This window comes from Caretta caretta, chromosome 27 (genome assembly GCF_965140235.1).
Source record: "Caretta caretta isolate rCarCar2 chromosome 27, rCarCar1.hap1, whole genome shotgun sequence".
NCBI lineage: Eukaryota > Metazoa > Chordata > Testudines > Cheloniidae > Caretta > Caretta caretta.
The window spans coordinates 15,392,654-15,414,984 of NC_134232.1; the positions used below are offsets into that span (position 1 = coordinate 15,392,654).

Genomic DNA, 22,331 nt, shown 5'->3' on the forward strand with positions numbered 1-22,331 from the left:
CCTTGAGCCCTGCTGCCACTGGCCAATGCCTCCCAGCGAGGAGCTGCAGATCTTGGGGGGGCCCGCATCAGTAGGGCTTTCAGGGCTCCTTGTGGCCAGCGAGCTGGGGGTGTCAGTGAGCACGCAGTGGCCAGAGTGTTCCGGGGCCCTTGGCCTGGCCAGGATCAGAGAGAAGGACCGGGGTACCCAGCTCCAGCCGCCTGGAGCACCCCCCCGCCAACACCCCCACAGCTGTTGCTGAGAGCGGTGGGAACTGTGGGGTCTGAGCATCTCCAGCTGACCACGCCCCTGGTGCCAGAAGCTGGGCAACTGGAGGTCACTTTGGAAAACTGGAGCCAGAGTGACCTGGGTGCAGAGCTCCCCGGAACAGCTGGGGCAGGGGCTGGTCACCACAGGCTGGCCTCTTTTCCTGCAGCCTCCCAGCAGGGGGCAGCCGAGCACCATGCAAAGGCTCCTGCAACCCGGGACACTGTTTGCTGGGCCAGCTGCTGTTCCCAGACCCAGAGCCCAGGCTTGTACTGAAATGCGGGCAAGTCCCTGGGCTGAGCAAGGCCAGGTGGAACTAGCCCGGCCGGGGCCATCACCCTGTTGCTCCCACTGCCTGTGAGAGCAGAAATGGGCCACGTGCCAGGGCCTGACGCCATGGGCCCGAGTCTGAGCTGCTCTGCAGTGGCCAGCTGGACAGATGCCGGTTCAGCCCGGACGGTCCATGCTCGCCAGGCTGGCTCGTGATCTGACCCGTTACACTTCCACCCACCATGGCAATGCCCCCCAGGTGCTCAGCCCCCAGAAGCAGTGGATTCTGGGAGCCCCAGTGCACTGGGTGTGACAAAGTGGGACTGTTCTTAATGTTTCCTCTGAATCGTGTGGGGGTGCCTCAGTTTCCCCTAGGCAGTTCTTAAGGATCTAGGGGGTGGGGTAAGGGTGTATGATCACTGCAGAGCCCTAGAGGGCAGGTGCGTGCAGGGGTCTGGACACAGAGAATGGCCGACACCCTGTTTCCTGGCAACTGATGGCCTGGGCCCTTCCCCCCTGCAAGGTGAGAGCTAAAGGGTTGGAGAACAAAGGAATCAGGTGACCTCCTGGCCCGGGAAAGGGACAAAGCCCAGAGGAGGGGGGTTGGAGGGAGTTTCAGTTTGAGGCTGGCTGGGGACATGGAGTGAATCATAGAATATCAGAGTTGGAAGGGACCTCTGGAGGTCATCTACTCCAACCCCCTGCCCAGAGCAGGACCAATCCCCATCTAAATCATCCCAGCCAGGGCTTTGTCAAGCTTGACCTTAAAAAGTACAGACATGGTTGTCTGGCTCACTGCCCCCCAAAATGGCCCCAGCTGAGGGGTCCTGTTCTCTGCACCTACAAGCTCTGTGTTAGACCATGTTCCTGTCATCTAATAAACCTTCTGTTTTACTGGCTGGCTGGGAGTCACGTCTGACTGCGGAGTTGGGGGGCAGCACCCTCTGGCTTCCCCAGGACCCCGCCTGAGCGGACTTGCAGCGGGAAGCGCACGGAGGGGCAGAAGAGGCTGAAGGCTCCGAGGTCAGACCCAGGAAGGTGGAAGCTGTGTGAGTTGATTGCCCTGCAGACAGGCTGCTCCCAGAAAAGAGACTTCCCCAGAGTCCTGCCTGGCTTCGTAGGGAGCAGTTCCAGAGCATCGCCGGGGGACTCCGTGACACTGTGGGACAGCTGAAGGACGATTACAGTGGCACTGGACGAGTGCAGGCTGAAGCGGGACCGCCTGTCTCAGTGTGTGGTGACCCCATGCAGCTGCTGGGAGCCCTTGGGGTGGGGAAGAGTTGTGTGCCCAAAGCACCCCCGACCCCTCTCCCCATGGAACACGTCCCTAGACGTGCTGGGCCCAGGAGAGAACAGCGGGACAGGACAGCTGTCAGGAGAGAGGACCCATGTGACTGTCAGGAGGACATGAGCAGTCCTGCAGGGCTCTTGTGGTCAATGGGAATGCACAGGGGTGGAGCCAGGAAGTGGCCCTGGTGTGTTGCTATTTGTCCGGGTCAGCCTGGTTTGGGTGACCTGGGAAGGCAGCCGCCGGCAGAGAGAACACACAGCCCTGCAGTCCATCAGCTGGGGAGTTTCACTTCAGACACGGCTGCCTGCGTCCCACTCCCCTCCCCCCAGCTATGCTGCACGGTGCTGAGATCTCGGCCACGGGCTGTATTTCTGGACAGCACCCTTGACCCTGGCAGCAGCTTTTGGGGGGTGGAGGGGTGGTGGGAAACGATCCCGTGGGAAACCGCTGGCAAAGGGGCACTAGACACATAACAGCCTGCTGGTCCCATGACTCCTCCACTGTTCCTTGGGCATTTTGCCCCTGGATCCCAGCAAGGACTTTCCATTTCAGGGCTCAGATCCCATCCCTCTCCTGGGCAGGCCGCAGTGCCTCTCAGAGGGCTGGAATGGCATCCAGCAGTGTCACGGGGGAGACTGCTTTCCCTCTAGCAGACTCCTGGCCAGGTTCCCATGGTGTAAACCCAGAGCAACCCCATGCATGGGGCACTGTGCTCACACCTGATTCATCCTGCTGGAACAGAGGGCAGAATCCGGCTAAGTCTGACCAGCTGCGCGGAGATCCCTCAGAAGGGCCCCTCAGTAGCAGCGGGGCAGAGGGTCTGGAGAACAGCTGGTTTGTCCCAAGCCAGACTGGCGTTCTGCTCCGCCTGTGTGTGGTTTTCCTGAATGGAAAGTTGTTGTTTTCAGAACTTAGCTCTCCCAGCCTGGTGCCTCTTAGACCCAGCCAGACATCCTCCCAGGGACATACGCAGGTCCATGGACCCATACGCACACTGACCGACCAGCAGATACACATCCACCCCCTCCCTCTGCCCTTCCCAGTCGCTCCCATGTCCAACAACCCAATGCCAGCCTCACTCTGCTGGTTTGATGTGTCCTGTAGCCGCAGCCTTGTAGCTTGCTGTGACCGGTGTCCCGGGGGGGCAGCTGAAGTCACTCAATTAGGGTGAACTGCAAAGAATTGGGCAGATAATCTTCAAAGCTGGTGGATATTTTCAATACTTAGATTTACCAAGGCATTATAAAACAGCTTCTTTATTACCTTGGTGGTTGCCCAGAAGCCAACACCACAGTTCCCTCCATCCAGGTACCCAAGTCAAATATTATGAAGATTCTGAAAATCTTATTTCATCATATAAAAGAAAAGGATCTGCTAATCCCAAAGGATCGGAAATATTACCTCCCAGGTTAATGAATAGTCCAGATCTTACCCAAATACACACTAAAAGACCATTCTTATTAACTAAACTAAACTTTATTTAAAAAAAAGAAAAGAGAGAGAGTATGGTTAAAAGATCAATATACAGATAGACCTGAGTTCAATTCTTGAGGTTCAGATTCAAAGCAGAGATGGGGAGCTTTGTAGTTGCAAAGAGTTCTTTTGGAATTTAGTCCATAGGTGAGAATCCACTGTCATATACAGGGTGTACCAGCTGAACTGGGATCTCATCTTGTCACTCAAACTTCCCCTGGTGAAGCTTATGCAGACATGAGATAAAAAGGATCAGGACCCAAGGATCTTTTATAGAATTTCAGGTCTTTTTTGACAAGTTGGACTCCCTCAGGGAACAACAGGCCCTTATTTCCTAAGCATCGTTGTTAATTATTCACACAGATTAACATAAGGCAATTTATGCACTAGGCAGTCTATCACGAGTACTTAGCTATACGAATTAACATCAGCTAACTGCTGGTTCTTCCACCAGTCACCAATGCTTGGCTCTACATTTCAAAGAGAGATTAATACAGCGATATCCCGTGTTTACAATTCATTTAAATGCTAGGACGTTCTTTTGATCTTTGAATTATCAGAATACAGCAGAGACAGGGACTGTGGATTACACTGTTGACCGCTACTCATCTCCCCACGTCTTTAAGGGTTGAGTTTGAGTCATTTATTCTGCAGGATGTTTCTGGCCATGAGTCACACTCGTCTCTCTTTCATTCTCTGGAGAGGGTGGGGTCACTTCCATGTGGCCAGGATGGCTCATCTACCCTGCGCTGTTATTTCTACCATCAGCTGCCTTTGACTGCATCCCACTGACATTCTGCCATATGATCTTCTTTGGGGCAGGGTGTATATAAATACTCTCTTCCCACAGCTGACTGCAGGGGGAATTCCAGGGAAAAGCCCACCCAAATGGAAAATTAAATAGGAGGAACAGACGCCTCTGGGGACGAGAGAAGACACTCAGCGAGCCACACAGTTCAGACAGAGGCGGATACTTGCTGCACAAATGGAAAATTAAAGACTCGTGTGTGTGGCTGTGGACCCCCAGAACAGAGCATGGCCCACAGAACAGCTCAGTGCCCAATTCACAAATAGGAAGGAGGGTTCACAGCAACACACTCCACTACTCCAGATGCAATTCTCTGGCTTAACCATCCAAGTGTCACATTACAGCTGTTGCTCTGCATTTACATCAGCCACACACAGAAAACGGTTCAAACACACACAGGGGCACCCCCCACACTCGCCCACACATGAGCTTGCACTGGGAGCTGCAGGGCTTGTGGTTCCGTGTGCAGACTGGGCCCCATTCTCCTTTTGCTCAGGGATCTGTGTTACTATCCTGCTGCTACTTCCTGGTGCTCTCAGCCAAGACCCCCAGCCTGCTCCCAGGATCTCCAGGGGATGAGAATCTGGCCCAGAGCAGGGAGAGATACACTGCCACTAATCTTGGAGTAGCCAAACTGTGAGCCATATTTGCTACTTGTAGTGTCTGACCTCTGGCCAGCAGAGCAGCTGGCATTGGTTAACACAAGTTCCACATACTAACGATGCACTTTTAAATCACGCTTTTACATTTAGGGCAGGTCTACACTACAACCGCGCAGGTACAGCCATGCGGGTACAGCCGCGCGGGTACAGCCCTGCGGGTACAGCCGCACGGGTACAGCCCTGCGGGTACAGCCCTGCGGGTACAGCCGCACGGGTACAGCCATGCGGATACAGCCCTGCGGGTACAGCCGCACGGGTACAGTCGCACGGGTACAGCCCTGCGGGTACAGCCGCACGGGTACAGTCGCGCGGGTACAGCCGCACAGGTACAGCCCTGCGGGTACAGCCGCACGGGTACAGCCGCGCGGGTACAGCCGCACGGGTACAGCCCTGCGGGTACAGCTGCACGGGTACAGTCGCACGGGTACAGCCCTGCGGGTACAGCCGCGCGGGTACAGCCCTGCTGCTGTGGTGTAGACACTTCCCACATTAACACAAGGGCTTTTTCTATCTGCGTAGTTAATTGTCCTCTCCCAGAGGCAGTAGCTAGGGCTATGTCTACACTAACGCTTTTGTCGGGGGTGTGAAAAAGCACCCCCCTGCCCGCTGTGTTTCACTGACATAAGTGGACGGTGCCGTAAGGACCGCCGCTCGCCGGGGGTGGTTTAATCATGCCATCGGGAGCGCCCGTTCCCGCCAGCCTAGAGCGGCTACACGGGAGACCTTCCAGCAGCACAGCTGCAGTGACAGGCTTTGCCGTGCGGTCTGCAGTGGAGACATAGCCGAGGTGGATGCTGCAAGAATTCTTCTGCCAACTCAGCTGTCAGGACTGGGGGTTGGCTCGACCTCAGGGCGTGACCTTTTTCACAGCTCTGAGAGACGGAGGGAGGTCGAGCTAATCTCTAAGGGCAGACCAGGCCTGATGCTGAGGCTGCCAGCTCTTCGGGGCGGGGGCCACCTCTTTGTGTGTGTGCACCCCCAGCACAACAGGGGCCTGATCTGTGATGAGGTCCCCAGGCCCTACCCACGGCGCGGAGAATAAATAAACACACCAGGGAAGAACAGTCAGAGTGATACAGTCAGCGATAAGAAATCCTTAACTTGGACAAGGCCAGAGAGAGTTTCTGAGGGTCAGGGGTGGCTCTGAGGATAGTGTAGGAGGTCTGGGAGGGATCCCCTGGGTCGGTTTGGGGGGAGCCCAAGGGTTGGTGGGGGGGAGGGAGGGATTGCTCCCCAGACTCGGGGGGGGGGGGATGGGAGGGATCCCCTGGGTCGGTTTGGGGGGCTGGGGGGGAGCCCAAGGGTTGGTTGTAGGGGAGGGAGGGATTGCTCCCCAGACTGGGGCGGGGGGGCTGGGAGGGATCCCCTGGGTCGGTTTGGGGGGCTGGGGGGGAGCCCAAGGGTTGGCTGGGGGGGAGGGAGGGATTGCTCCCCAGACTGGGGCGGGGGGGCTGGGAGGGATCCGTAGGCTGGGCTGGGGGGGCCGGGAGGGGTCCCCAGGGCCGGCTGAGGGAGGGCTCGATCCCCGGACACTGTTTCGCTCGGGCGCATGGATACATCGGGCGGGGGGGGGGGCGTGGCCGGCCGCTGATTGGCTCCCGGGGGGCCGCCCCCCCCAGCTGGCCGCGCCCGGGGCGGGAGGCTGGACCCGGCCATGGCGCTCGCCGCGCTGCTGCTGCTGCTCCTGGCGGCCGCCCCGGCCCCGGCCCCGGCCCCGGCCCCCGCCCCCGCCCCGCAGGCGGCCGACGCGCGGCAGGAGGCGGCGGTGCGGGAGCTGCTGCAGCGGCTGCTGGGGCCGCGGGCGGCCGCGGGCTTCGCCGTGGCGGTGAACCGCTCGCTGGCGGCCGGCGGCCCGGACACCTACCGGCTCAGCTCCCCGCCCGGCGCCGCGGAGCGGGTGCGGGTGGCCGGCTCCAGCGGGGTGGCCGCCGCCGCCGGCGTCTACCGCTACCTGCGGGAGCTCTGCGGCTGCCACGTGTCCTGGTCCGGGGCGCAGCTGCGGCTGCCGGACCCGCTGCCCGCCGTGCCCGGGGTGATCCGCGCCGCCAGCCCCAACAGGTACCCGCCCCCCCCGGCTGTCCCCCCACCCCCGGCCGCTGCCCCCGCCCCCCCCCGGCTTCTCTCACCCCCCCCCCCCCCCCGCGCTCCTGTCCTGGAATTTAGATGCCGTGGGCCAGGTTTGGGGCTGGTGGAGGGCGTGGAGTTAATGGCGCTTACCCCAGGGGCGTCCGTGGTCCTGTGTCTCTGGCCCACGGGGGTGAGAGGGATGGCGTCTGCCTCTAGCGCCTGTTCTGCTCGCAGTGCAGCCGCTCTGGGTGGGCCCGTGGCGGGACCGGGGGGCTCTGGGGCGGAAAGGGCACTTCCCCATTTAACAGGGAGCTTCAGTCAGCTGCCCGCAGCCTTCCCGGCAAGAGGAAGTGTCTCCCTGTCCTGGAGCGGCCCCCACGCTGACTGAGAGCCGCTTGGATCCTGGCTGTGCTGGTCGTGTGTACGGGTGCTCTTGGCTGGGTCCTGATGCCCAGGCTAGCAAAGATCGACCCAATTAGCTCGGCCACTGGGGCGCCCGAGGGGAGCCTTCCCTTGGCCTGTGAAAGCTGACAAAGCTGCTGGCAGGCGCATCGGGGCTGCGTGGCTTGATCGGTTTTGCTACGTGAAAGCGAAGGAAGAATCCTGGGGCAGCGGGGTTGCACATGCAGGTCTTGGAAACTGTCACGGAGTCCCCGGGCGATGCTCTGGAACTGCTCCCCATGAAGCCAGTCAGGACTCTGGGGCAGTCGCCTTTCTGTGAGCAGCCTGTCTTCAGGACACACAGCTCACACAGCTTCCACCTTCCTGGGTCTGACCTCGGAGCATTCAGCATCCTCTGCCCCTCCGTGCGCTTCCCCCCAGCGAGTCCGCTCAGGCGGGGCTCCTGGGGAAGCCAGAGGGTCCTGCACCCCAACTTCGCAGTCAGACGTGACTCTCAGCCAGCCAGTAAAACAGAAGGTTTATTAGATGACAGGAACATGGTCTAAAACAGAGCTTGCAGGTGCAGAGAACGGGACCCCTCAGCTGGGTCCATTTTGGGGGGCAGTGAGCCAGACAACCACGTCTGCACTTCACTCCATGTCCCAGCCAGCCCCAAACTGAAACCCCCTCCAGCCCCTCCTCCTCTGGGCTTTGTTCCTTTCCCAGGCCAGGTGGTCACCTGATTCCTTTGTTCTCCAACCCTTCAGCTCTCACCTTGCAGGGGGGGAAGGGCCCAGGCCATCAGTGGCCAGGAAACAGGGTGTCGGCCATTCTCTGTGTCCAGACTCCTGCACACACATGCCCTCTAGGGCACTGCAATGATCATACACCCTTATCCTCCCACCTAGATACTTAAGAACTGCCTAGGGGAAACTGAGGCACCCCCACACTATTCAGAGGAAACATTAAGAACAGTCCCACTTCGTCACAGAAACCAGTCCTCTTCCCCCAAGGCTGCCCTGGCCCTCGGCCTGTGGTCTGGTGCGGCTCGTCAGGAAGCTTTGGTTAGTGCTCCTTCAGCCGGAAGGCAAAGCCCTGCAGCGTTTCCCACTAGCTGCTGCGCTGGATGCAAGGGAGCGGGAAGGGTCTTGGCTTGGTTCGTTGCCATACAGTCAAGCCGCTCGTGAAATCTTGTGGCTCTCACTCGAGATCAACTGGAAACAGCCTGCTGCTGTTCTTGCTGCTTGGAGGAGAAAGGGGACCTGTCCGTTTACAATTCTTCACGGGCAAAGATATTGCCTTACCGGAGAGCGCGGCAGGGGGTCTCAGCGCCTGGTCCTCGCTGTCCTGTTCGCTGCTTGTGCTTCATTAGTCTTGGACAATGACCGTTCCTCTCTGTCTAACGTAGAGAATGGGCCCTTTGGTTTGTTGCAAACAACTGGATCGGTTTCCCTGCTAGGCTTTGCATGAGCTGTAGGTGTTTGAGCTGCAAAACACACAGGGGGATGTCGAAATCGACACAAAAAAGTGTCTCCATTGAAAAAACAAAGTCCCCGTGTGTAGCATCGGGGGTGTAACGTTTGCGCTCAGGGGAAGAGGCTGTCTGAGTTAGTTCTCCAGCATCCGTGGGGCCAGTGCTGGCCGGGAGCGGACAAGATGCCTGGATGCACATTAAGTTCCATTGCGAGGAGCTGCTTCCATCCCGGCTTCTTTCACCCGTGCCAACCCCGAGGTAGTCTCCTGGGGTGGGGTCCGGAGTCTGGCGTGTTCTCTGACGCATCTGTTCTCTCCGCTCCCAGGTTCCGCTACTACCAGAACGTCTGCACCCAGAGTTACTCCTACGTGTGGTGGGACTGGCCTCGCTGGGAGAGAGAGATCGACTGGATGGCGCTCAACGGCATCAACCTAGCGCTGGCGTTTACCGGGCAGGAGGCTGTTTGGCAGCGGGTTGAGTATTTGATTGGTCTCTAGTGAAGCCGTGTTGCATGCAGGGCCTGGCTGGGGGGACACGTTAAATGTATTGTCCTGTGGACAGCACAGAACAGGTCGCTCTGTGGGGAGGGCTGCCGTCCGGGGAGCGACCCAGCCCCTTGATGTGGGGCAGCAGCTGACCAGCAGCCCAGCCATCTCTGGTCAGCGTGGCCAGGTAGATCTGCTGCGGTGGCCGAGCTGGGGCTGCGGATGCTGGGATTGGCCAGAGGGGAGCGTTCCCAGCATTGGGCACGTCCAGGCCGAACGCTCCCTGTGGGGCTGAGCGAGCGCTGTGCTCAGCAGGGCAGCATCTTCCCGTCAGCAGCCCCTGGGAGCTGCAGGAGGGAGCAGCAAAGGGCTTCAGCTGAATCTGGCCCTCTGCTTTGAGCAGCTGACGTCGCTCCTTGTGTTCTTCCCCCCGTTCGCTCCAGGTGTATCTGTCCTTGGGCCTGAACCAGTCTGAAATAGACGAGTACTTCACCGGGCCCGCCTTCCTCGCCTGGAACCGCATGGGGAACCTGCACACCTGGGCGGGGCCCCTGCCTCTCTCCTGGAACCTAAAGCAGCTGTACCTGCAGGTACCTGCGCTTGGCTCACTGTTGGGGCCAGGTCTGTGAGCACCCAGCCTGCATGTTGTGGAGACGCCCCCGCGACAGCTCTCCCTGCTTTCTTCCTCCCTCAGCGTGCACTGCCAGACAAGCATGTGGGAGCCAGGGGTATGGTGCTGCCCATGGGATGCAGGGGCTGTGGAATAAGTGCCTGGGGGAAGGGCCCTAGGAAACGTGCTCTAGGGACTATCTTGCCCTGGCCCGCAAAGAGCTGGGACACTGAGCTGACCTGGGTATTGTCTCCATCGTCCTAGTCCCTCTGGACTGAGAGCAGCCCCTGAGCTGAGCTCCAAGCCAGGCTGTCTTTTTCCCCCCCCCGTCTGGTACTTGTGGGCTTGGAGCTTTGTTCAGGGCTACGATTGGGGGCGGGAGACTCCAGTACGGATACGCTCATGTGGTGCGTGTCTGTCCCTGAGCTGGGTGGTGCAGCCCAGAGCAACGTGCCTCCGTCTCCCGGCCCCTTCTCCCCCTTTATCTGGCTTTTCCTCCTTTCTCCCAGTACAGGATCCTGGAGAGGATGCGGTCGTTGGGAATGATCCCGGTGCTGCCGGCGTTCGCGGGACATGTCCCCAGGGGTGTCTTGAGGTAGATACAGATGTGTGAGTGCGTCAGGGTTGGGGCTTGGGCAAGACCAGTTCTCCCAGATGGGCGTCTGTCCCCACCGAATACAACTCAGCCACATGTGTCTGAGAGCAGCAGAGACCCATGGGACTGACAGAGCTGTTAGGGATGTAAATGGTTAACCGATTAACCAGTTAACTGGTAAGCATTAGGCTTACTGTTAACCGAACCGTAACCGTTTACCCCGGTGGCCGGCTGGAGCAGCCCCAGCTGTGCCAGGCTGGGCAGGCAGGCGGGACCCCATCCCTGGCTGTGGTAGGCTGGCAGGACCCTGGCGGGTAGGCGGTTGGAGCGGACCCAGGCCCACAGCCCCACTGGGATCCCAGCTCAAGCTGGGCCAGTGGGAGCCCAGCCCCTGCCGCCCCGCGCTGGTCCTCCAGAGCCACCTCAGTTGACAGTTAACCGGTTAAACTAGATAATTTTAATCATTTAACCGGTTTCCCTTTTTGACCGATATTTCCGTCCCTCGTAGCTGTGCACACCCATCTAGACCAGGCTCCCCAGATGGCTCCTTGCACCCACGTGCAGAGCTCTACATTGCTGAGTGGGTTGGGGGAGCCCTGCCCCCTGCTCTGATTCCTGGCTGCTGCTCTGTGCCGTAGGGTTTTCCCTCGGATAAACGTCACTCGGCTCGGGAGCTGGAGCAAATTCGACTGCACCTACTCATGTGCCTACCTGCTGGACCCCGGCGATCCCATGTTCCAAGTGATCGGGACCCTCTTCCTGAAGGAGCTGATCCGAGAGTTCGGCACGGATCACATCTACAACGCAGACACCTTCAATGAGATGAGGCCCCTGTCCTCCGACCCTGCCTACCTCTCAGGGGTCAGCGCTGCTGTCTTCAGATCCATGACCGGAGGTAGGACCCGAGCAGGAAACCAGGCTCCTCCTAAAGGGCTTGGATGGCTCAGGGGTGGGGATCTGGGAACCTTTCATCCCAGGGCTTTGGGTCAAGGCTGGTCTAGATTCCTGCCGGCCGGGGCTGCAGCTCAGACTGTCCCCAGGCTGCGCTGGCTTGGTGGCCCAGCTGGAATGAGTTGGTCATTTCAGGGCAGTGGATGGGTGGCCAGTTGTGAGCAGCCTCCGCAGAGGAGGGGCATGGTGCGGGCTCCGCAGGGCAGGGGCATTAGCGAGACTGGGAGGGCAGTGCACGGGAGAGCCTGCCTGGGCTGAACCGGCTCTGGGGACTGCAGCCAGCAGGCCAGGCCCTCACATGCAGCTTGGGGAGTGAGCTGCACAGTGAGCTCTCGGGGCCGGCAGGCAGGCGGATGCCCTGGGACGAGAGGGGGGCTGGTACCGCTCAGAGCCCAAGGGCAGCTGATGCGCTGAGCCCTTTATAGGGAGCGACAGGTGTGGGGCAGCTCTGTCGTGGGGGGACAGCGTGTCCTGAGGTCACTAACGGCTCTGTGTGTCTGTGCCCAGCCGACCCCGACGCGCTGTGGCTGATGCAGGGCTGGCTCTTCCAGCACCAGCCCGACTTCTGGCAGCCGGCCCAGGTGCGGGCCCTGCTGCGTGGCGTGCCAAGCGGCAGGATGATCGTGCTGGATCTCTTTGCGGAGTCCAAGCCCGTGTACCAGCGGACGGAGTCCTTCTATGGGCAGCCCTTCATCTGGTGCATGCTGCACAACTTCGGCGGCAACCACGGCCTCTTCGGCACGGTGGAGAGCATCAACCGGGGCCCCTTCGACGCCCGGCGCTTCCCCAACTCCACCCTGGTGGGCACCGGCCTGGCCCCGGAGGGCATTGAGCAGAACGACATGGTCTACGAGCTGATGAGCGAGCTGGGCTGGCGCCAGGAGCCACTGGACCTCCAGCAGTGGGTCGCCAACTACGCCGAGCGGCGCTACGGCGCCAGGAACGCGGAGGCGGCCGGCGCCTGGCAGCTGCTGCTCCGCAGCGTCTACAACTGCTCGGGGCTCTGCGCCAACCACAACCGCAGCCCGCTGGTGCGCCGGCCGTCCCTGCGCATGGCCACGGGCCTGTGGTACAACACGAGCGACGTCTACGAGGCCTGGCGCCTGCTGCTGGGCGCTGCTGCCGAGCTGGGCACCAGCCCCGCCTTCCGCTACGACCTGGTGGACGTAACCCGGCAGGCCGCGCAGCAGCTGGTGAGCGAGTACTACCTGGAGATCAAGCGGGCCTTCGAGAGCCGCTCGCTGCCGGAGCTGCTGACGGCCGGCGGGGTGCTGCTGTACGACCTGCTCCCGGCGCTGGACGGCCTCCTGGCCAGTGACCCCCACTTCCTGCTGGGCCGCTGGCTGGAGCAGGCTCGCGCCGCAGCCACCAGCGACAGGGAAGCCGAGCTGTACGACCTGAACGCCCGCAACCAGGTGACGCTGTGGGGGCCCAACGGCAACATCTTGGACTACGCCAACAAGCAGCTCGGGGGGCTGGTGCTGGACTATTACCGGGTTCGCTGGAGCCTCTTCGTCTCGGCGCTGGTGGAGAGCCTGACCACCGGCACCCCCTTCCACCAGGAGCAGTTCAACCAGGCCGTCTTCCAGCTGGAGCGGGGTTTCATCTACAACGGCAAGCGCTACCCCTCCCAGCCGGCCGGCGACACGCTGGAGATCGTCAGGAAGATCTTCCTCAAGTATTACCCCCGTGCCATGCGGCGCGGCCGGGTGGGGGCCGCATGAGGGCGGCTGGTGGCTCTGGGGGGGTGGGAACGGCGTCTCTGCGGCTGGCCCGGCCTCTCCCACGCCGGAGAGGGTGGTTCCCCGTCCTACCCCCCCAAGCCTCTGCCAGAGCCTGAACCAAGGCCGTGGACCCAAAGGGAAACCAAGCAGGAGCCTTGCGCTGTGTGTGAGCCACGCTGCCGTGTGGGCAGGAGCGGGACTGGGCTGGACCCACCAGTGCAGCACGGCGAGCTGGGGAATGAGCTCCTGGGGAAAGGGCTGGAGGGACCGATCCTGCACTGACCCTCGGGGAGCTGGGATGCTCTGACCTGACCAGCGTCTCCATCGGCCCAGCCTTGCGGCTTGGAGGCTGATCCCAGTGTCTGGGGGAGGCCGCTGGATTGTGGGGCGGAGGGTGGACGGGGCCTGTTGCAGGGGCAGGGAGGACGGAGGGTGAGAGTGCTGATCCCCTGGGGGCATGGGATTTGCAGAAGGGGGCAGGGATAGACGCTGGGATACCATGGTGCTGGGTGCAGATCTGGAATGGGCACATGTGGGCAGTGCCCGCCTTGTAGGTGATGCCCTCGCTGCTGTAGGCTGAAAAACCCCCAAGTCCCATTTCCCCACCACTGGCAGCTGCAAGGTTTGGGGAGGCTCTCAGAGGAGGGAATCGCTTCTGAACAGACCCGGGGCGGGAAATGCAGCGGGACCCTCGCAAGCCCAGGGGAAGAGTCTCTCTGTCCGGGGAGGGGAGTGTGAACATGCTGCTATTCAGGGGTCTAAAGAACAAAAACCAGGGAGGCCGGAAAGCCCCAATCCTGCCGTTGCAAAGTGCGCACTGCAGCCGGGTCCCTGCGAATCTTGCCCCCTGCCCAGGGCTAGGAGGAGGCATTGCATTGCCCGCAGCTCCCATCTGTCCCTGGCTAGGGGGTGCTGCCTCAACTCCTGTCCCCCCTTTGCCCCCCCCAGAAGCCCCCTCCCAGCCCCTGGGTGTCAGAGCAGTTCTAAGGGCTGTCCCCACTCTTCTCCCCACGTGCCCTCTCTGTTGGTCTCAAATGGGGGCAGATCTGCCCCAGAACAGCAGCTCACCCACGTGGGGTTATTCCTAGTGCCAGGACCTGTCCGGATGGGGGCCGGCTCCCCACTCTGAACCCCCTCTGTGCCTTTGTACTAAAGGAAAAACAGACTTTGGGAATATATTTTTATGAGGACAGTATATTTTTACACCAGAGACCCCCCCCACTCGCCCCCCTCCACCCAGAGTGCTGCTCTGTGCCTTGCCCCCTTCCCGCACCGGCCTGTGAGGCTCCTAAGGAGAGCTGGCACATGTCTGAATTCCTCCTTGCACCTGCTTGCAGTCTCGGGGCACGAGAGGTGCAGCCGGAGCGCGGGGGCTGGGCTGCCGTGGACTCTCTCTCTTCTAGCCGAATGATTTTCATACGATTGCGTAAGTTGGTTTGAACTGGAAGCACTTTTCGGAGGCTCTGATGCCCGTACTGTGCCTGCCAATTAAAGCCCTGGCAGCCGTTCGTTCCGCGTCTGGGGGTGTCTCTTCCTCATCCCCTCCTGGCATTATTGACAGAGGGCGATGTGGCTCTTGGCGCTGTGCCCAGCGGGGCGAGGAGGGTGGCAGCTGTGAATCGGAGCAGGTCTCTGAGAACAGCCAGAGGCTGGAGTTCACAGCTGCAGGCAGTCACAACACGGCGCATCCCGGCCAGGCTGTCTGCAGCCAGGCAGCTGTTCCTCACTGCGGGACTCAGCTCTGCCCTTGGAGCTCTGGGGGCTCCATGCCGGTGGAGTTTGGCTTGAGGTTCATGGCCAAGATACCCTTTTGTGGGTCTTAAATGAGCAACTGCAGGGGCCTGGCTTTGGATGCCCCTGGACCAGTCGCTTCTTCCCTCCAGTTCGGTCCCAGAGGACTGGAGAAGGCTTTGACATTTGCCATCTTTAGGAAGGGGACCAATGAAGTGCCAGGGCACTACAGGGGGGAGGGACCGCTCAGTGGTTTGAGCATTGGCCTGCTAAACCCAGGGTTGTGAGTTCAATCCTTGAGGGGGCCATTTAGGGATCTGGGCCAAAAATTGAGGATTTGTCCTGCTTTGAGCAGGGGGTTGGACTAGATGACCTCCTGAGGTCCCTTCCAACCCTGATATTCTGTGATACAGGCCAGTCAGCCCAACTTCGATCCCTGGAAAGGGACTGGAACAAATGACTAAACAATGCATGTGTAAGCACCTGGTGGATAACAAGGACTAGCCAGCATGGATTTGCCAAACCAGCTGAATTTCCTTCTTTGGCAGGGTCACTGGCCAAGTGGATGGGGGAAGCAGCAGCTGGGCCATCTCTCCATTTTCGCCAGGCTTTGGTGGCTCCAAGGGGAGGAGTGGAAGCTCCTTGGCTGGGGCGCTGGTGTTAATAGGGGTTTGGACGAAATGGTGGAGAGCACATGGAGCGATCCTGCTCTGGCCCTGTCCCATGGGGAAGGATCAGGCTGAGTCCAGGGGTTTCTGCTGGCCCCAATTCCTACCTGTCAGCCCCCTACCCCACTGCTAACCATGGCTGCCTGAGGCTGTTACAGCCCTTTAAGTCCGTGTCCTGGGACGGGGTGAGGCCATTTGTCGCCTCCTGCAAACAGCCTGCCCCTGCCCCGCCACACCCCTCCCCTGCTTGGGGCCTCAGCCGTGCCCTCTCTGCTGAAATCTTATCTCTCAGCTTGCTGAGAGTGAAGGCAAAAGGGAAGCTCTGCTGGGGGTGGAGGAGGGATGGGGGAGAGCCCAGCCTTGAGATAAGAAAGTAGACAAAATAGCAGAGCCCACAGCCCATGGGCTGTCTGCGGGAAGCAGGCGTCGCAGCTGCATTGGATGCTCAGTCTCCGAGCCAGAGCCAGCGATGGAGAAAACCGTGGTGCTCATTACAGGCTGCTCCTCGGGGATCGGCCTGGGGCTGGCTGTGCGCCTGGCCTCGGACGCCTCCTGCCGGTTTAAAGGTACTCCCCAGGCTCATAGAGCCGTGAGCTGGAGCCAGTCCTGACCCCATGGCTGGTGCGCTCCAGTGCAATGGGCGGACGAGGGGCCGGCAGATACGTGTTCCTCAGCTGGGAAGGAGGTGGGCTCCTCAGCCCCAAGGGATGGGAGTACTAGCTGTGGGCTGGAGATGGGGGATGCTGTGGGGCCGGGCATGGTGGGGCCGACGGGATACACACGCCTTTAAAGGTAATGGCGTACAGGCCCCCTAAGAGAGAAACCAATGGGGCAGCCAGGCTACTCCCTTCCAAGCAGTCTCAGCAGAATAAACTCCCTGGGGCCAGAGGGGAGGAGAAGAGGAAATGGTCCTGGGCAGGTCGCAGCCTGGGGGAGGAGAGGTGACTTGGAGCCATGTAGTGTCAGGCAGCACAAGGGGTGTCTAGTCCCAGCACGTGCCTGGTGGTGAGCTGGCTGGGGTCCTGAGCACTTGTGGGGCAGCAGCTGCTCCTGGTCCATGCAGATGGGGCTCCCTAGAGATCTGCTGCATCCCAGGAGGTGGGGGAACTGAGTCACTCGCTCTGCTCCTGCGTGGCCCTGGAGGGAGTTAGCCCCTTGGGGCCAGCAGATGGGCTGAACTGGCCAGGATGAGCCTTCGGTCTGAGGGGAGCATGGGCCCAAGGTATCTCCTGGGGGGCGGGGGGGGGGGACGTTCAGAAGACACTTGCATGGTGCAATCCACAGCAGAGCCTTTGTCCTCTGGAGTTGCTGGAGCCGCCCATATCAGGAGGGTCTTTGTACTCACCAGAGTGGGGGGCCTCCCCTGGAGGCAGAGAAGATCCGCTGCCAACTGCCCAGTGGCTGGGGGGGATTGCAAGCAGCCCCCACCCCAAAGCCGGGCACTTGTTCTCTCCTAGTCTACGCCACCATGCGCAACCTGGCCAAGAAGGAGCGGCTGCTGGAGTGCGTGAGGGGCTGCCACGCCAGCACCCTGGAGATCCTGCAGCTGGATGTCACCGACCCGCTCTCGCTCGCTGCAGCCGCGCAGCAGGTGCAGGAGCAGCGTGTCGACGTGCTGGGTGAGCCAGTCTGGCCAGGCATCTCTGCAAGCCCCACGCTCCTCGACCCTGCCCCAGCTTCCGTCCCGCCCCCCTGGGCCCGCCCTGGGAAAGGGGCCTAGTTACCCAGCCAGCCCATTGCCTCTCCCCACCTGCTGGGCACCAAGGGAGATCTGCCAGGTTCCCCTCCAGCTGCCAGGTTTGCCATGTGTGACAGGTCTGGGGGGTTGCACAGCTGAGACCCCACTAGCCAGCTCCTCGAGGGGCTGCCCCTGGGATCTGCCCATGGGCCCTGCAGAGCCTCTGAGGGAAAGGGAGGCCCCCAGAGCAATGTGGGGAGGGCCAGTGAGGCCCTAGGCCCCCCTCGCCCCCCACCACACAGAAGGGGATAATGTCCAGTCCTGCTGCTCCTGCCGTCCCTGGGGTTTGTCCCGTGACTGGGAGAGAATCACGCTTCTCACTGCAAAAGAAACCGAAGTGTCCAGCCCTGGTGTCAGGGTGGCCACTGGGACAGGTAAGATCTAAGGGCTCAGCCCCCAAAAGCCCGTGACCAGAGCACCATGCTTCAGATTTCTAAGCCAATTTCATGATGTTTTGGGGGCTGACTTGTTTTTGAATACATGGGGCTGGTGCTGAGGGGGACGTGGGCCCCAGGGAGCTCCCTTCCCTGCACCCCACTAACAGTGGCTCCTTGCTGTGCCCCACCCCCAGTGTGCAATGCCGGGGTGGGGCTGATGGGCCCCCTGGAGACCTACTCCTACCAGGCCATGAAGACCATCTTCGATGTGAACGTGTTTGGGACCATTGGCACCATCCAGGCCTTTCTACCCGGCATGAAGCGCCGCAAGGCTGGCAAGATCATCATTTCCAGCAGTGTGGGGGCACTGCAAGGTGAGAGACCCCCCTGCCCCATGGGGGAGGTACCTCCCAGGCCAGGCTTGGTCAGAAGCCCTGTCCCTGTGGAACCCAGCGACCCTCTCCCCAGGTGCCTGCTCACTGCACTCATCTGCCCCTCACTGCAGCCTGTGGGGTCCCGGCCCCACCCTTCTTGGGGAGATTCCAGCCATGCATGGCCTCACCGTCCACCAAGGACCCTGGGGAGACTGGGCCTCTCACAAAGAGCTCGAGCAGCTGCTGTGGCGAGGCGGGGATTGGGGAGCAGCTCCCCTGACGTGTGCACGCACCAGGACAGCCATGCATGTGTTCTGTGATGCTGCCCGCACCCCATGGCCTGTGGGTACCTACGTAGCCTTGCAAATCCCTCCTCCTAGGGGTGAAAAGTGGGGCCCAGTATAACATCTGAGCTCCTGGGGTCTGTCTGGGAGGAGCTGGCCTGGGTCTCCCTGCTGGTTCTCACCCGTCCCTCCTGCTGTGCCCAAGGGATCCCCTTCAACGCCGTGTACTGCGCCAGCAAGTTTGCTGTGGAAGGTCTGTGTGAGAGCCTGGCTGTGATCCTGCAGCAGTTCAATGTGCAGTGAGTACCGCGGGGAGCTCACAGTGAACAGGCCTGAGGCCATGCAAAGGACTTTATACCTGTCGCTAGCACTCACTGCCCTGCAGCCACCTCTGGGGTGGAACAAGGCAGCTGTAACCTAGTGCTATTGCTCAGTAGTTTGGGACGGAAAGAGTGTGACGAAGCAGGACTGTTCTTAACAGTTCCTCTGAATCGTGTGGGGGTGCCTCAGTTTCCCCTAGGCAGTTCTTAAGTATCTAGGGGGTGGGATAAGGTTGTATGGTCCTTGCAGAGCCCTAGAGGGCAGGTGTGTGCAGGGGTCTGGACTCAGAGAATGGCTGACACCCTGTTTCCTGGCAACTGATGGCCTGGGCCCTTCCCCCCTGCAAGGTGAGAGCTAAAGGGTTGGAGAACAAAGGAATCAGGTGACCTCCTGGCCCGGGAAAGGGACAAAGCCCAGAGGAGGAGGGGCTGGAGAGAGTTTCAGTTTGAGGCTGGCTGGGACATGGTGTGAATCATAGAATATCAGAGTTGGAAGGGACCTCTGGAGGTCATCTACTCCAACCCCCTGCCCAGAGCAGGACCAATCCCCATCTAAATCATCCCAGCCAGGGCTTTATCAAGCCTGACCTTAAAAAGTACAGACGTGGTTGTCTGGCTCACTGCCCCCCAAAATGGACCCAGCTGAGGGGTCCTGTTCTCTGCACCTACAAGCTCTGTGTTAGACCATGTTCCTGTCATCTAATAAACCTTCTGTTTTACTGGCTGGCTGAGAGTCCCGTCTGACTGCGAAGTTGGGGGGCAGAACCCTCTGGCTTCCCCAGGACCCTGCTGTCACGGAGTGTGGGGGAGTCCAGGCCCTGCACCCCTCTTCTTGGGATTCACTGAGACTCTCAGCCAGCCAGTAAAACAGAAGGTTTATTAGGTTTATTAACAGGAACACAGTCCAAAACAGAGCTTGTGGGTACAAGCAGGACCCCTCAGTCAAGTCCTTCTGGGGGAGCAGGAAGCTTAGACCCCAGCCCTGAGGTTCCCTGCATTCCTCCACCCTGCTCCAAACTGAAACTAACCCCCCCAGCAGGCTCCCTCCTGCAGCCTCTGTTCACATTCCTGGGCAGAGGTGTCACCTCCCCCTCCACCTCCCCCTCCTGGCTCAGGTGACAGGGTCTCAGGTCTCCCCTCCCCAGGGCCCATTCCCCGGTCAACACTCCCCCCTCCCTGCTGCGTCTCATCGTCACACCCGCATGAGCGGACTCGCTGTGGGAAGCGCACGGAGGGGCAGAGGATGCTGAATGCTCCGAGGTCAGACCCAGGAAGGTGGAAACCTGGTGAGCTGTGTGTCCTGCAGACAGGCTGCTCCCAGAGAGGAGACTTCCCCAGAGTCCTGCCTGGCTTCGTAGGGAGCAGTCCCAGAGCATCGCCCAGGGACTCCGTGACAAAGGGAAGAATAATCCTGCAGCCAATTGACAGTGCAGGGGCAGTTCCAGGCAAGAGGATGGAAACACCCGAATCGCTGGCGTTCATCCATTCCTGGAGTTTAAGGCCAGGAGGGACCGTTAGATTGTTTGGTCTGGCCTCCTGCATGGCACAGGCCAGAGAATCCCCCGGTTCCCCTGTCCTGAGCTCAAGAGCTGGGGTCTGACTAAAGCATTGCCCAGAAAGGCACCAGTCTGGGTCTGCAGACCCCAGGAGACAGAACCCACCAGTGCCCTGGGGAGCTTGTTCCAGTGGTCAGTCACCCGCCCGGTTACAAACCGCTGCCTTAATTCTAACTGGAATTCATCTGGCTTCAGCTTCCAGCTGCTGGTTCCTGTTCTGCCTTTCTCAGCTAGCTTAGGGAGCCCACATTTTCTCCCCGGGAAGGTCCTGCCGCGCTGTCCTAGTCCCCGCTCAGTCACCGTTCTGGGAAGCTGACCAGCCTGGGCTCGGTCCCTCGCCCTGTGCAGCATCGTCTCCAGCCCTGGAATCGCTTTTGTGGCTCTTTCCTGCCACCTCCCCAAGGTCTCCACACAACGCTCGCCCCAGACCTGCACGCAGCATTCCAGTTCCAGCACCGCTCGCACCGCGGCCGGCTACGGAGGGGAAATCTGGGTGGCTTGGAGACGTCTGTGCGCCAGCAAGTCCAACATGCCACCATCCTCGGCCCTAGCATGTAACGGCTGTGCTCTCCCCGCCTCTGGGCCTGTCCCCGTCACACACACCCCTCCAGCTCCTGGGGGCCATATTGCAGAACTGGCTCAAGAGGCCGAGTGCCCAGGGCCTGGGGGTGAAAGCCCCTCTGTGTGTGCTTGTAGGGTGTCACTGGGGGCTCTGCCCCTGGGCAGGGTGGGGCGTGCTGGCTCTGTCTGCACAGACAGCTGTCCCCGTCTCTGCTCTCTCCTCCCGCAGCATCACGCTGATTGAGTGCGGCCCAGTCAATACGAGCTTCCTGGCCAACCTGCAGCGCATGGACACCGAGGGCTGCGTGCTGCAAGGCCTGGACCCGCAGACCTGTGCCCTGTACAGCCAGTACCTCCAGCACAGCCAGAGCCTCTTCCGCGACGTGGCCCAAGACACTGAGGAGGTCCTGCAGGTCGCTCCCAGCCCCCCGCTTCTCTGCCCAGGGGAGGGGAAAGGGCCAGGGCCAGGGGCTGAGGCAAGCCCTGAGCCCCAGAGCAGCCAGAGTGCCAAGGAGGGGTCCCCGCAGAGCAATCTAGCCCTGGGGAGAAGAGCCATGAATCGGCCGTGACAGGGTGCAGCCACCCCCTGACTTCACACTGCCTGCTGGGGCAAGGGGGACTGGCTGGGACCTGTCCCTGCCCCCTTTCCCAGGGAGCATGAGGGCGGGGAGCCTGGCGCAGCCCTCTCTGCCCACAGGGGCCTAAGGTGGGGCTGCTCCCTGGACAGGGGAAGGGTCTGTACAGTCCCAGGCAGGGCTCTGGCCCTGTTATGCTGACATGGCCCTGCTCTTCCTGTCAGCTGAGCCTCCTGCCCCTCAGCGAGGGGATCCCCAGCCCCCAAGAGGTCCCCTGCCTACCGCCAGCTTGGAGCTGTCCCTCATGTGCCCCCTCTCTGCTTTTCCCAGGTGTTCCTGGAAGCCATCTGCACCCCCTGCCCCCCTCTGCGCTCTTTCACCACCCAGTTCTTCATGCCGCTCACCCGGCTCAAGCTGACAAGCCCTGACGGCTCAGAGTACGTCCGCGCCATGCACAAGTTCGTGTTCTCTGCGGGCGAGGCCCAGGGCGACCGGGTGTGAGGGGGAGCAGCATGGCCGTCCCAGAACGAGGAGGGGTTCGGAGTGAAGCAGCCCTCACATTGCCCTGAGTTTGTACAGGTGGGCTGTGCTCCCCCCCAGTGGGGACGTGACCCTGCCACGGGGCCCCAATAAACTTGTCTGCTCCCCGCACGGCTCCTGGCTCCGTCCACCCCACCGCTGCGCCCTGTAGTTTGCACTGCCCTGGGTGGCTGCTGCAAGGGGGGGCAGGCTGGGGGGGTATGTGGGAAGGAGCTAGGGCAGCGAGCCCTGCTCAGGTTGCGTCTGTCTTGGGGGTGGATGGGACTGGGACCATGGGACACCTTGCCAGGTGCCACAATCACTGCGGTGAAGTGTCAGGGACTCCCAGCCATCCCCATGCACCTCCCCAGCCGGCGTGAGAGGATCATGCTGACAGTTGGGGGATGCAAATCCCACCAGCCAGTCTAGCCCCCATGGCAGCCTGGGGCAGTGCTGGGCCCTGCCTGGGCATGGGGAGGTCTGCCACCCCCACCCCTTGCTGCTCTCCCAGTGCGAGCTGTAGTTCACTGGTCTCTATGTTAAACCTGGTCCCCCAAAGGCAGGTCACAAAGTCTCCCCTGTTGGGCCGAA

General features: G+C 60.9%; 2 protein-coding genes across 3 annotated transcripts; both read left to right on the top strand.

Moving 5' to 3' along the window:
* Positions 1-6,404: 6,404 nt before the first annotated feature.
* On the top strand, positions 6,405-14,545 carry NAGLU (N-acetyl-alpha-glucosaminidase). The gene is made up of 6 exons (XM_048829967.2): positions 6,405-6,808; positions 8,998-9,145; positions 9,601-9,747; positions 10,277-10,362; positions 11,001-11,257; positions 11,821-14,545. Exons 1-6 carry the CDS (start codon positions 6,405-6,407, stop codon positions 13,035-13,037), a joined length of 2,259 nt encoding a protein of 752 aa, XP_048685924.2. The 3' UTR covers positions 13,038-14,545.
* A 129-nt stretch (positions 14,546-14,674) lies between these two features.
* Positions 14,675-21,872, top strand: HSD17B1 (hydroxysteroid 17-beta dehydrogenase 1). Of its 2 annotated transcripts, none has more exons than XM_048830048.2 (6): positions 14,675-16,002; positions 16,894-17,055; positions 17,746-17,925; positions 18,415-18,508; positions 20,876-21,059; positions 21,552-21,872. In XM_048830048.2, the coding sequence occupies exons 1-6, from the start codon at positions 15,906-15,908 to the stop codon at positions 21,720-21,722; spliced, it is 888 nt and encodes a 295-aa protein (XP_048686005.2). In that variant the 5' UTR covers positions 14,675-15,905; the 3' UTR covers positions 21,723-21,872. The 2 variants fall into 2 exon arrangements, with proteins under 2 accessions (XP_048686005.2, XP_048686006.2); XM_048830049.2 differs by having other exon boundaries at positions 20,876-21,050.
* Positions 21,873-22,331: the final 459 nt, after the last annotated feature.

Bases quoted from the DNA above. Each gene is read 5' to 3' on its own strand.
- HSD17B1 (XM_048830048.2), top strand. From the start codon at position 15,906: ATGGAGAAAACCGTGGTGCTCATTACAGGCTGCTCCTCGGGGATCGGC. The intron at 16,003-16,893 runs GTACTCCCCAGG...GTTCTCTCCTAG, and splicing joins CGCCTCCTGCCGGTTTAAAG to TCTACGCCACCATGCGCAAC. The intron at 18,509-20,875 runs GTGAGTACCGCG...CTCCTCCCGCAG, and splicing joins CTGCAGCAGTTCAATGTGCA to CATCACGCTGATTGAGTGCG.
- NAGLU (XM_048829967.2), top strand. From the start codon at position 6,405: ATGGCGCTCGCCGCGCTGCTGCTGCTGCTCCTGGCGGCCGCCCCGGCC. The intron at 6,809-8,997 runs GTACCCGCCCCC...CTCCGCTCCCAG, and splicing joins CGCGCCGCCAGCCCCAACAG to GTTCCGCTACTACCAGAACG. The intron at 9,748-10,276 runs GTACCTGCGCTT...CCTTTCTCCCAG, and splicing joins TAAAGCAGCTGTACCTGCAG to TACAGGATCCTGGAGAGGAT.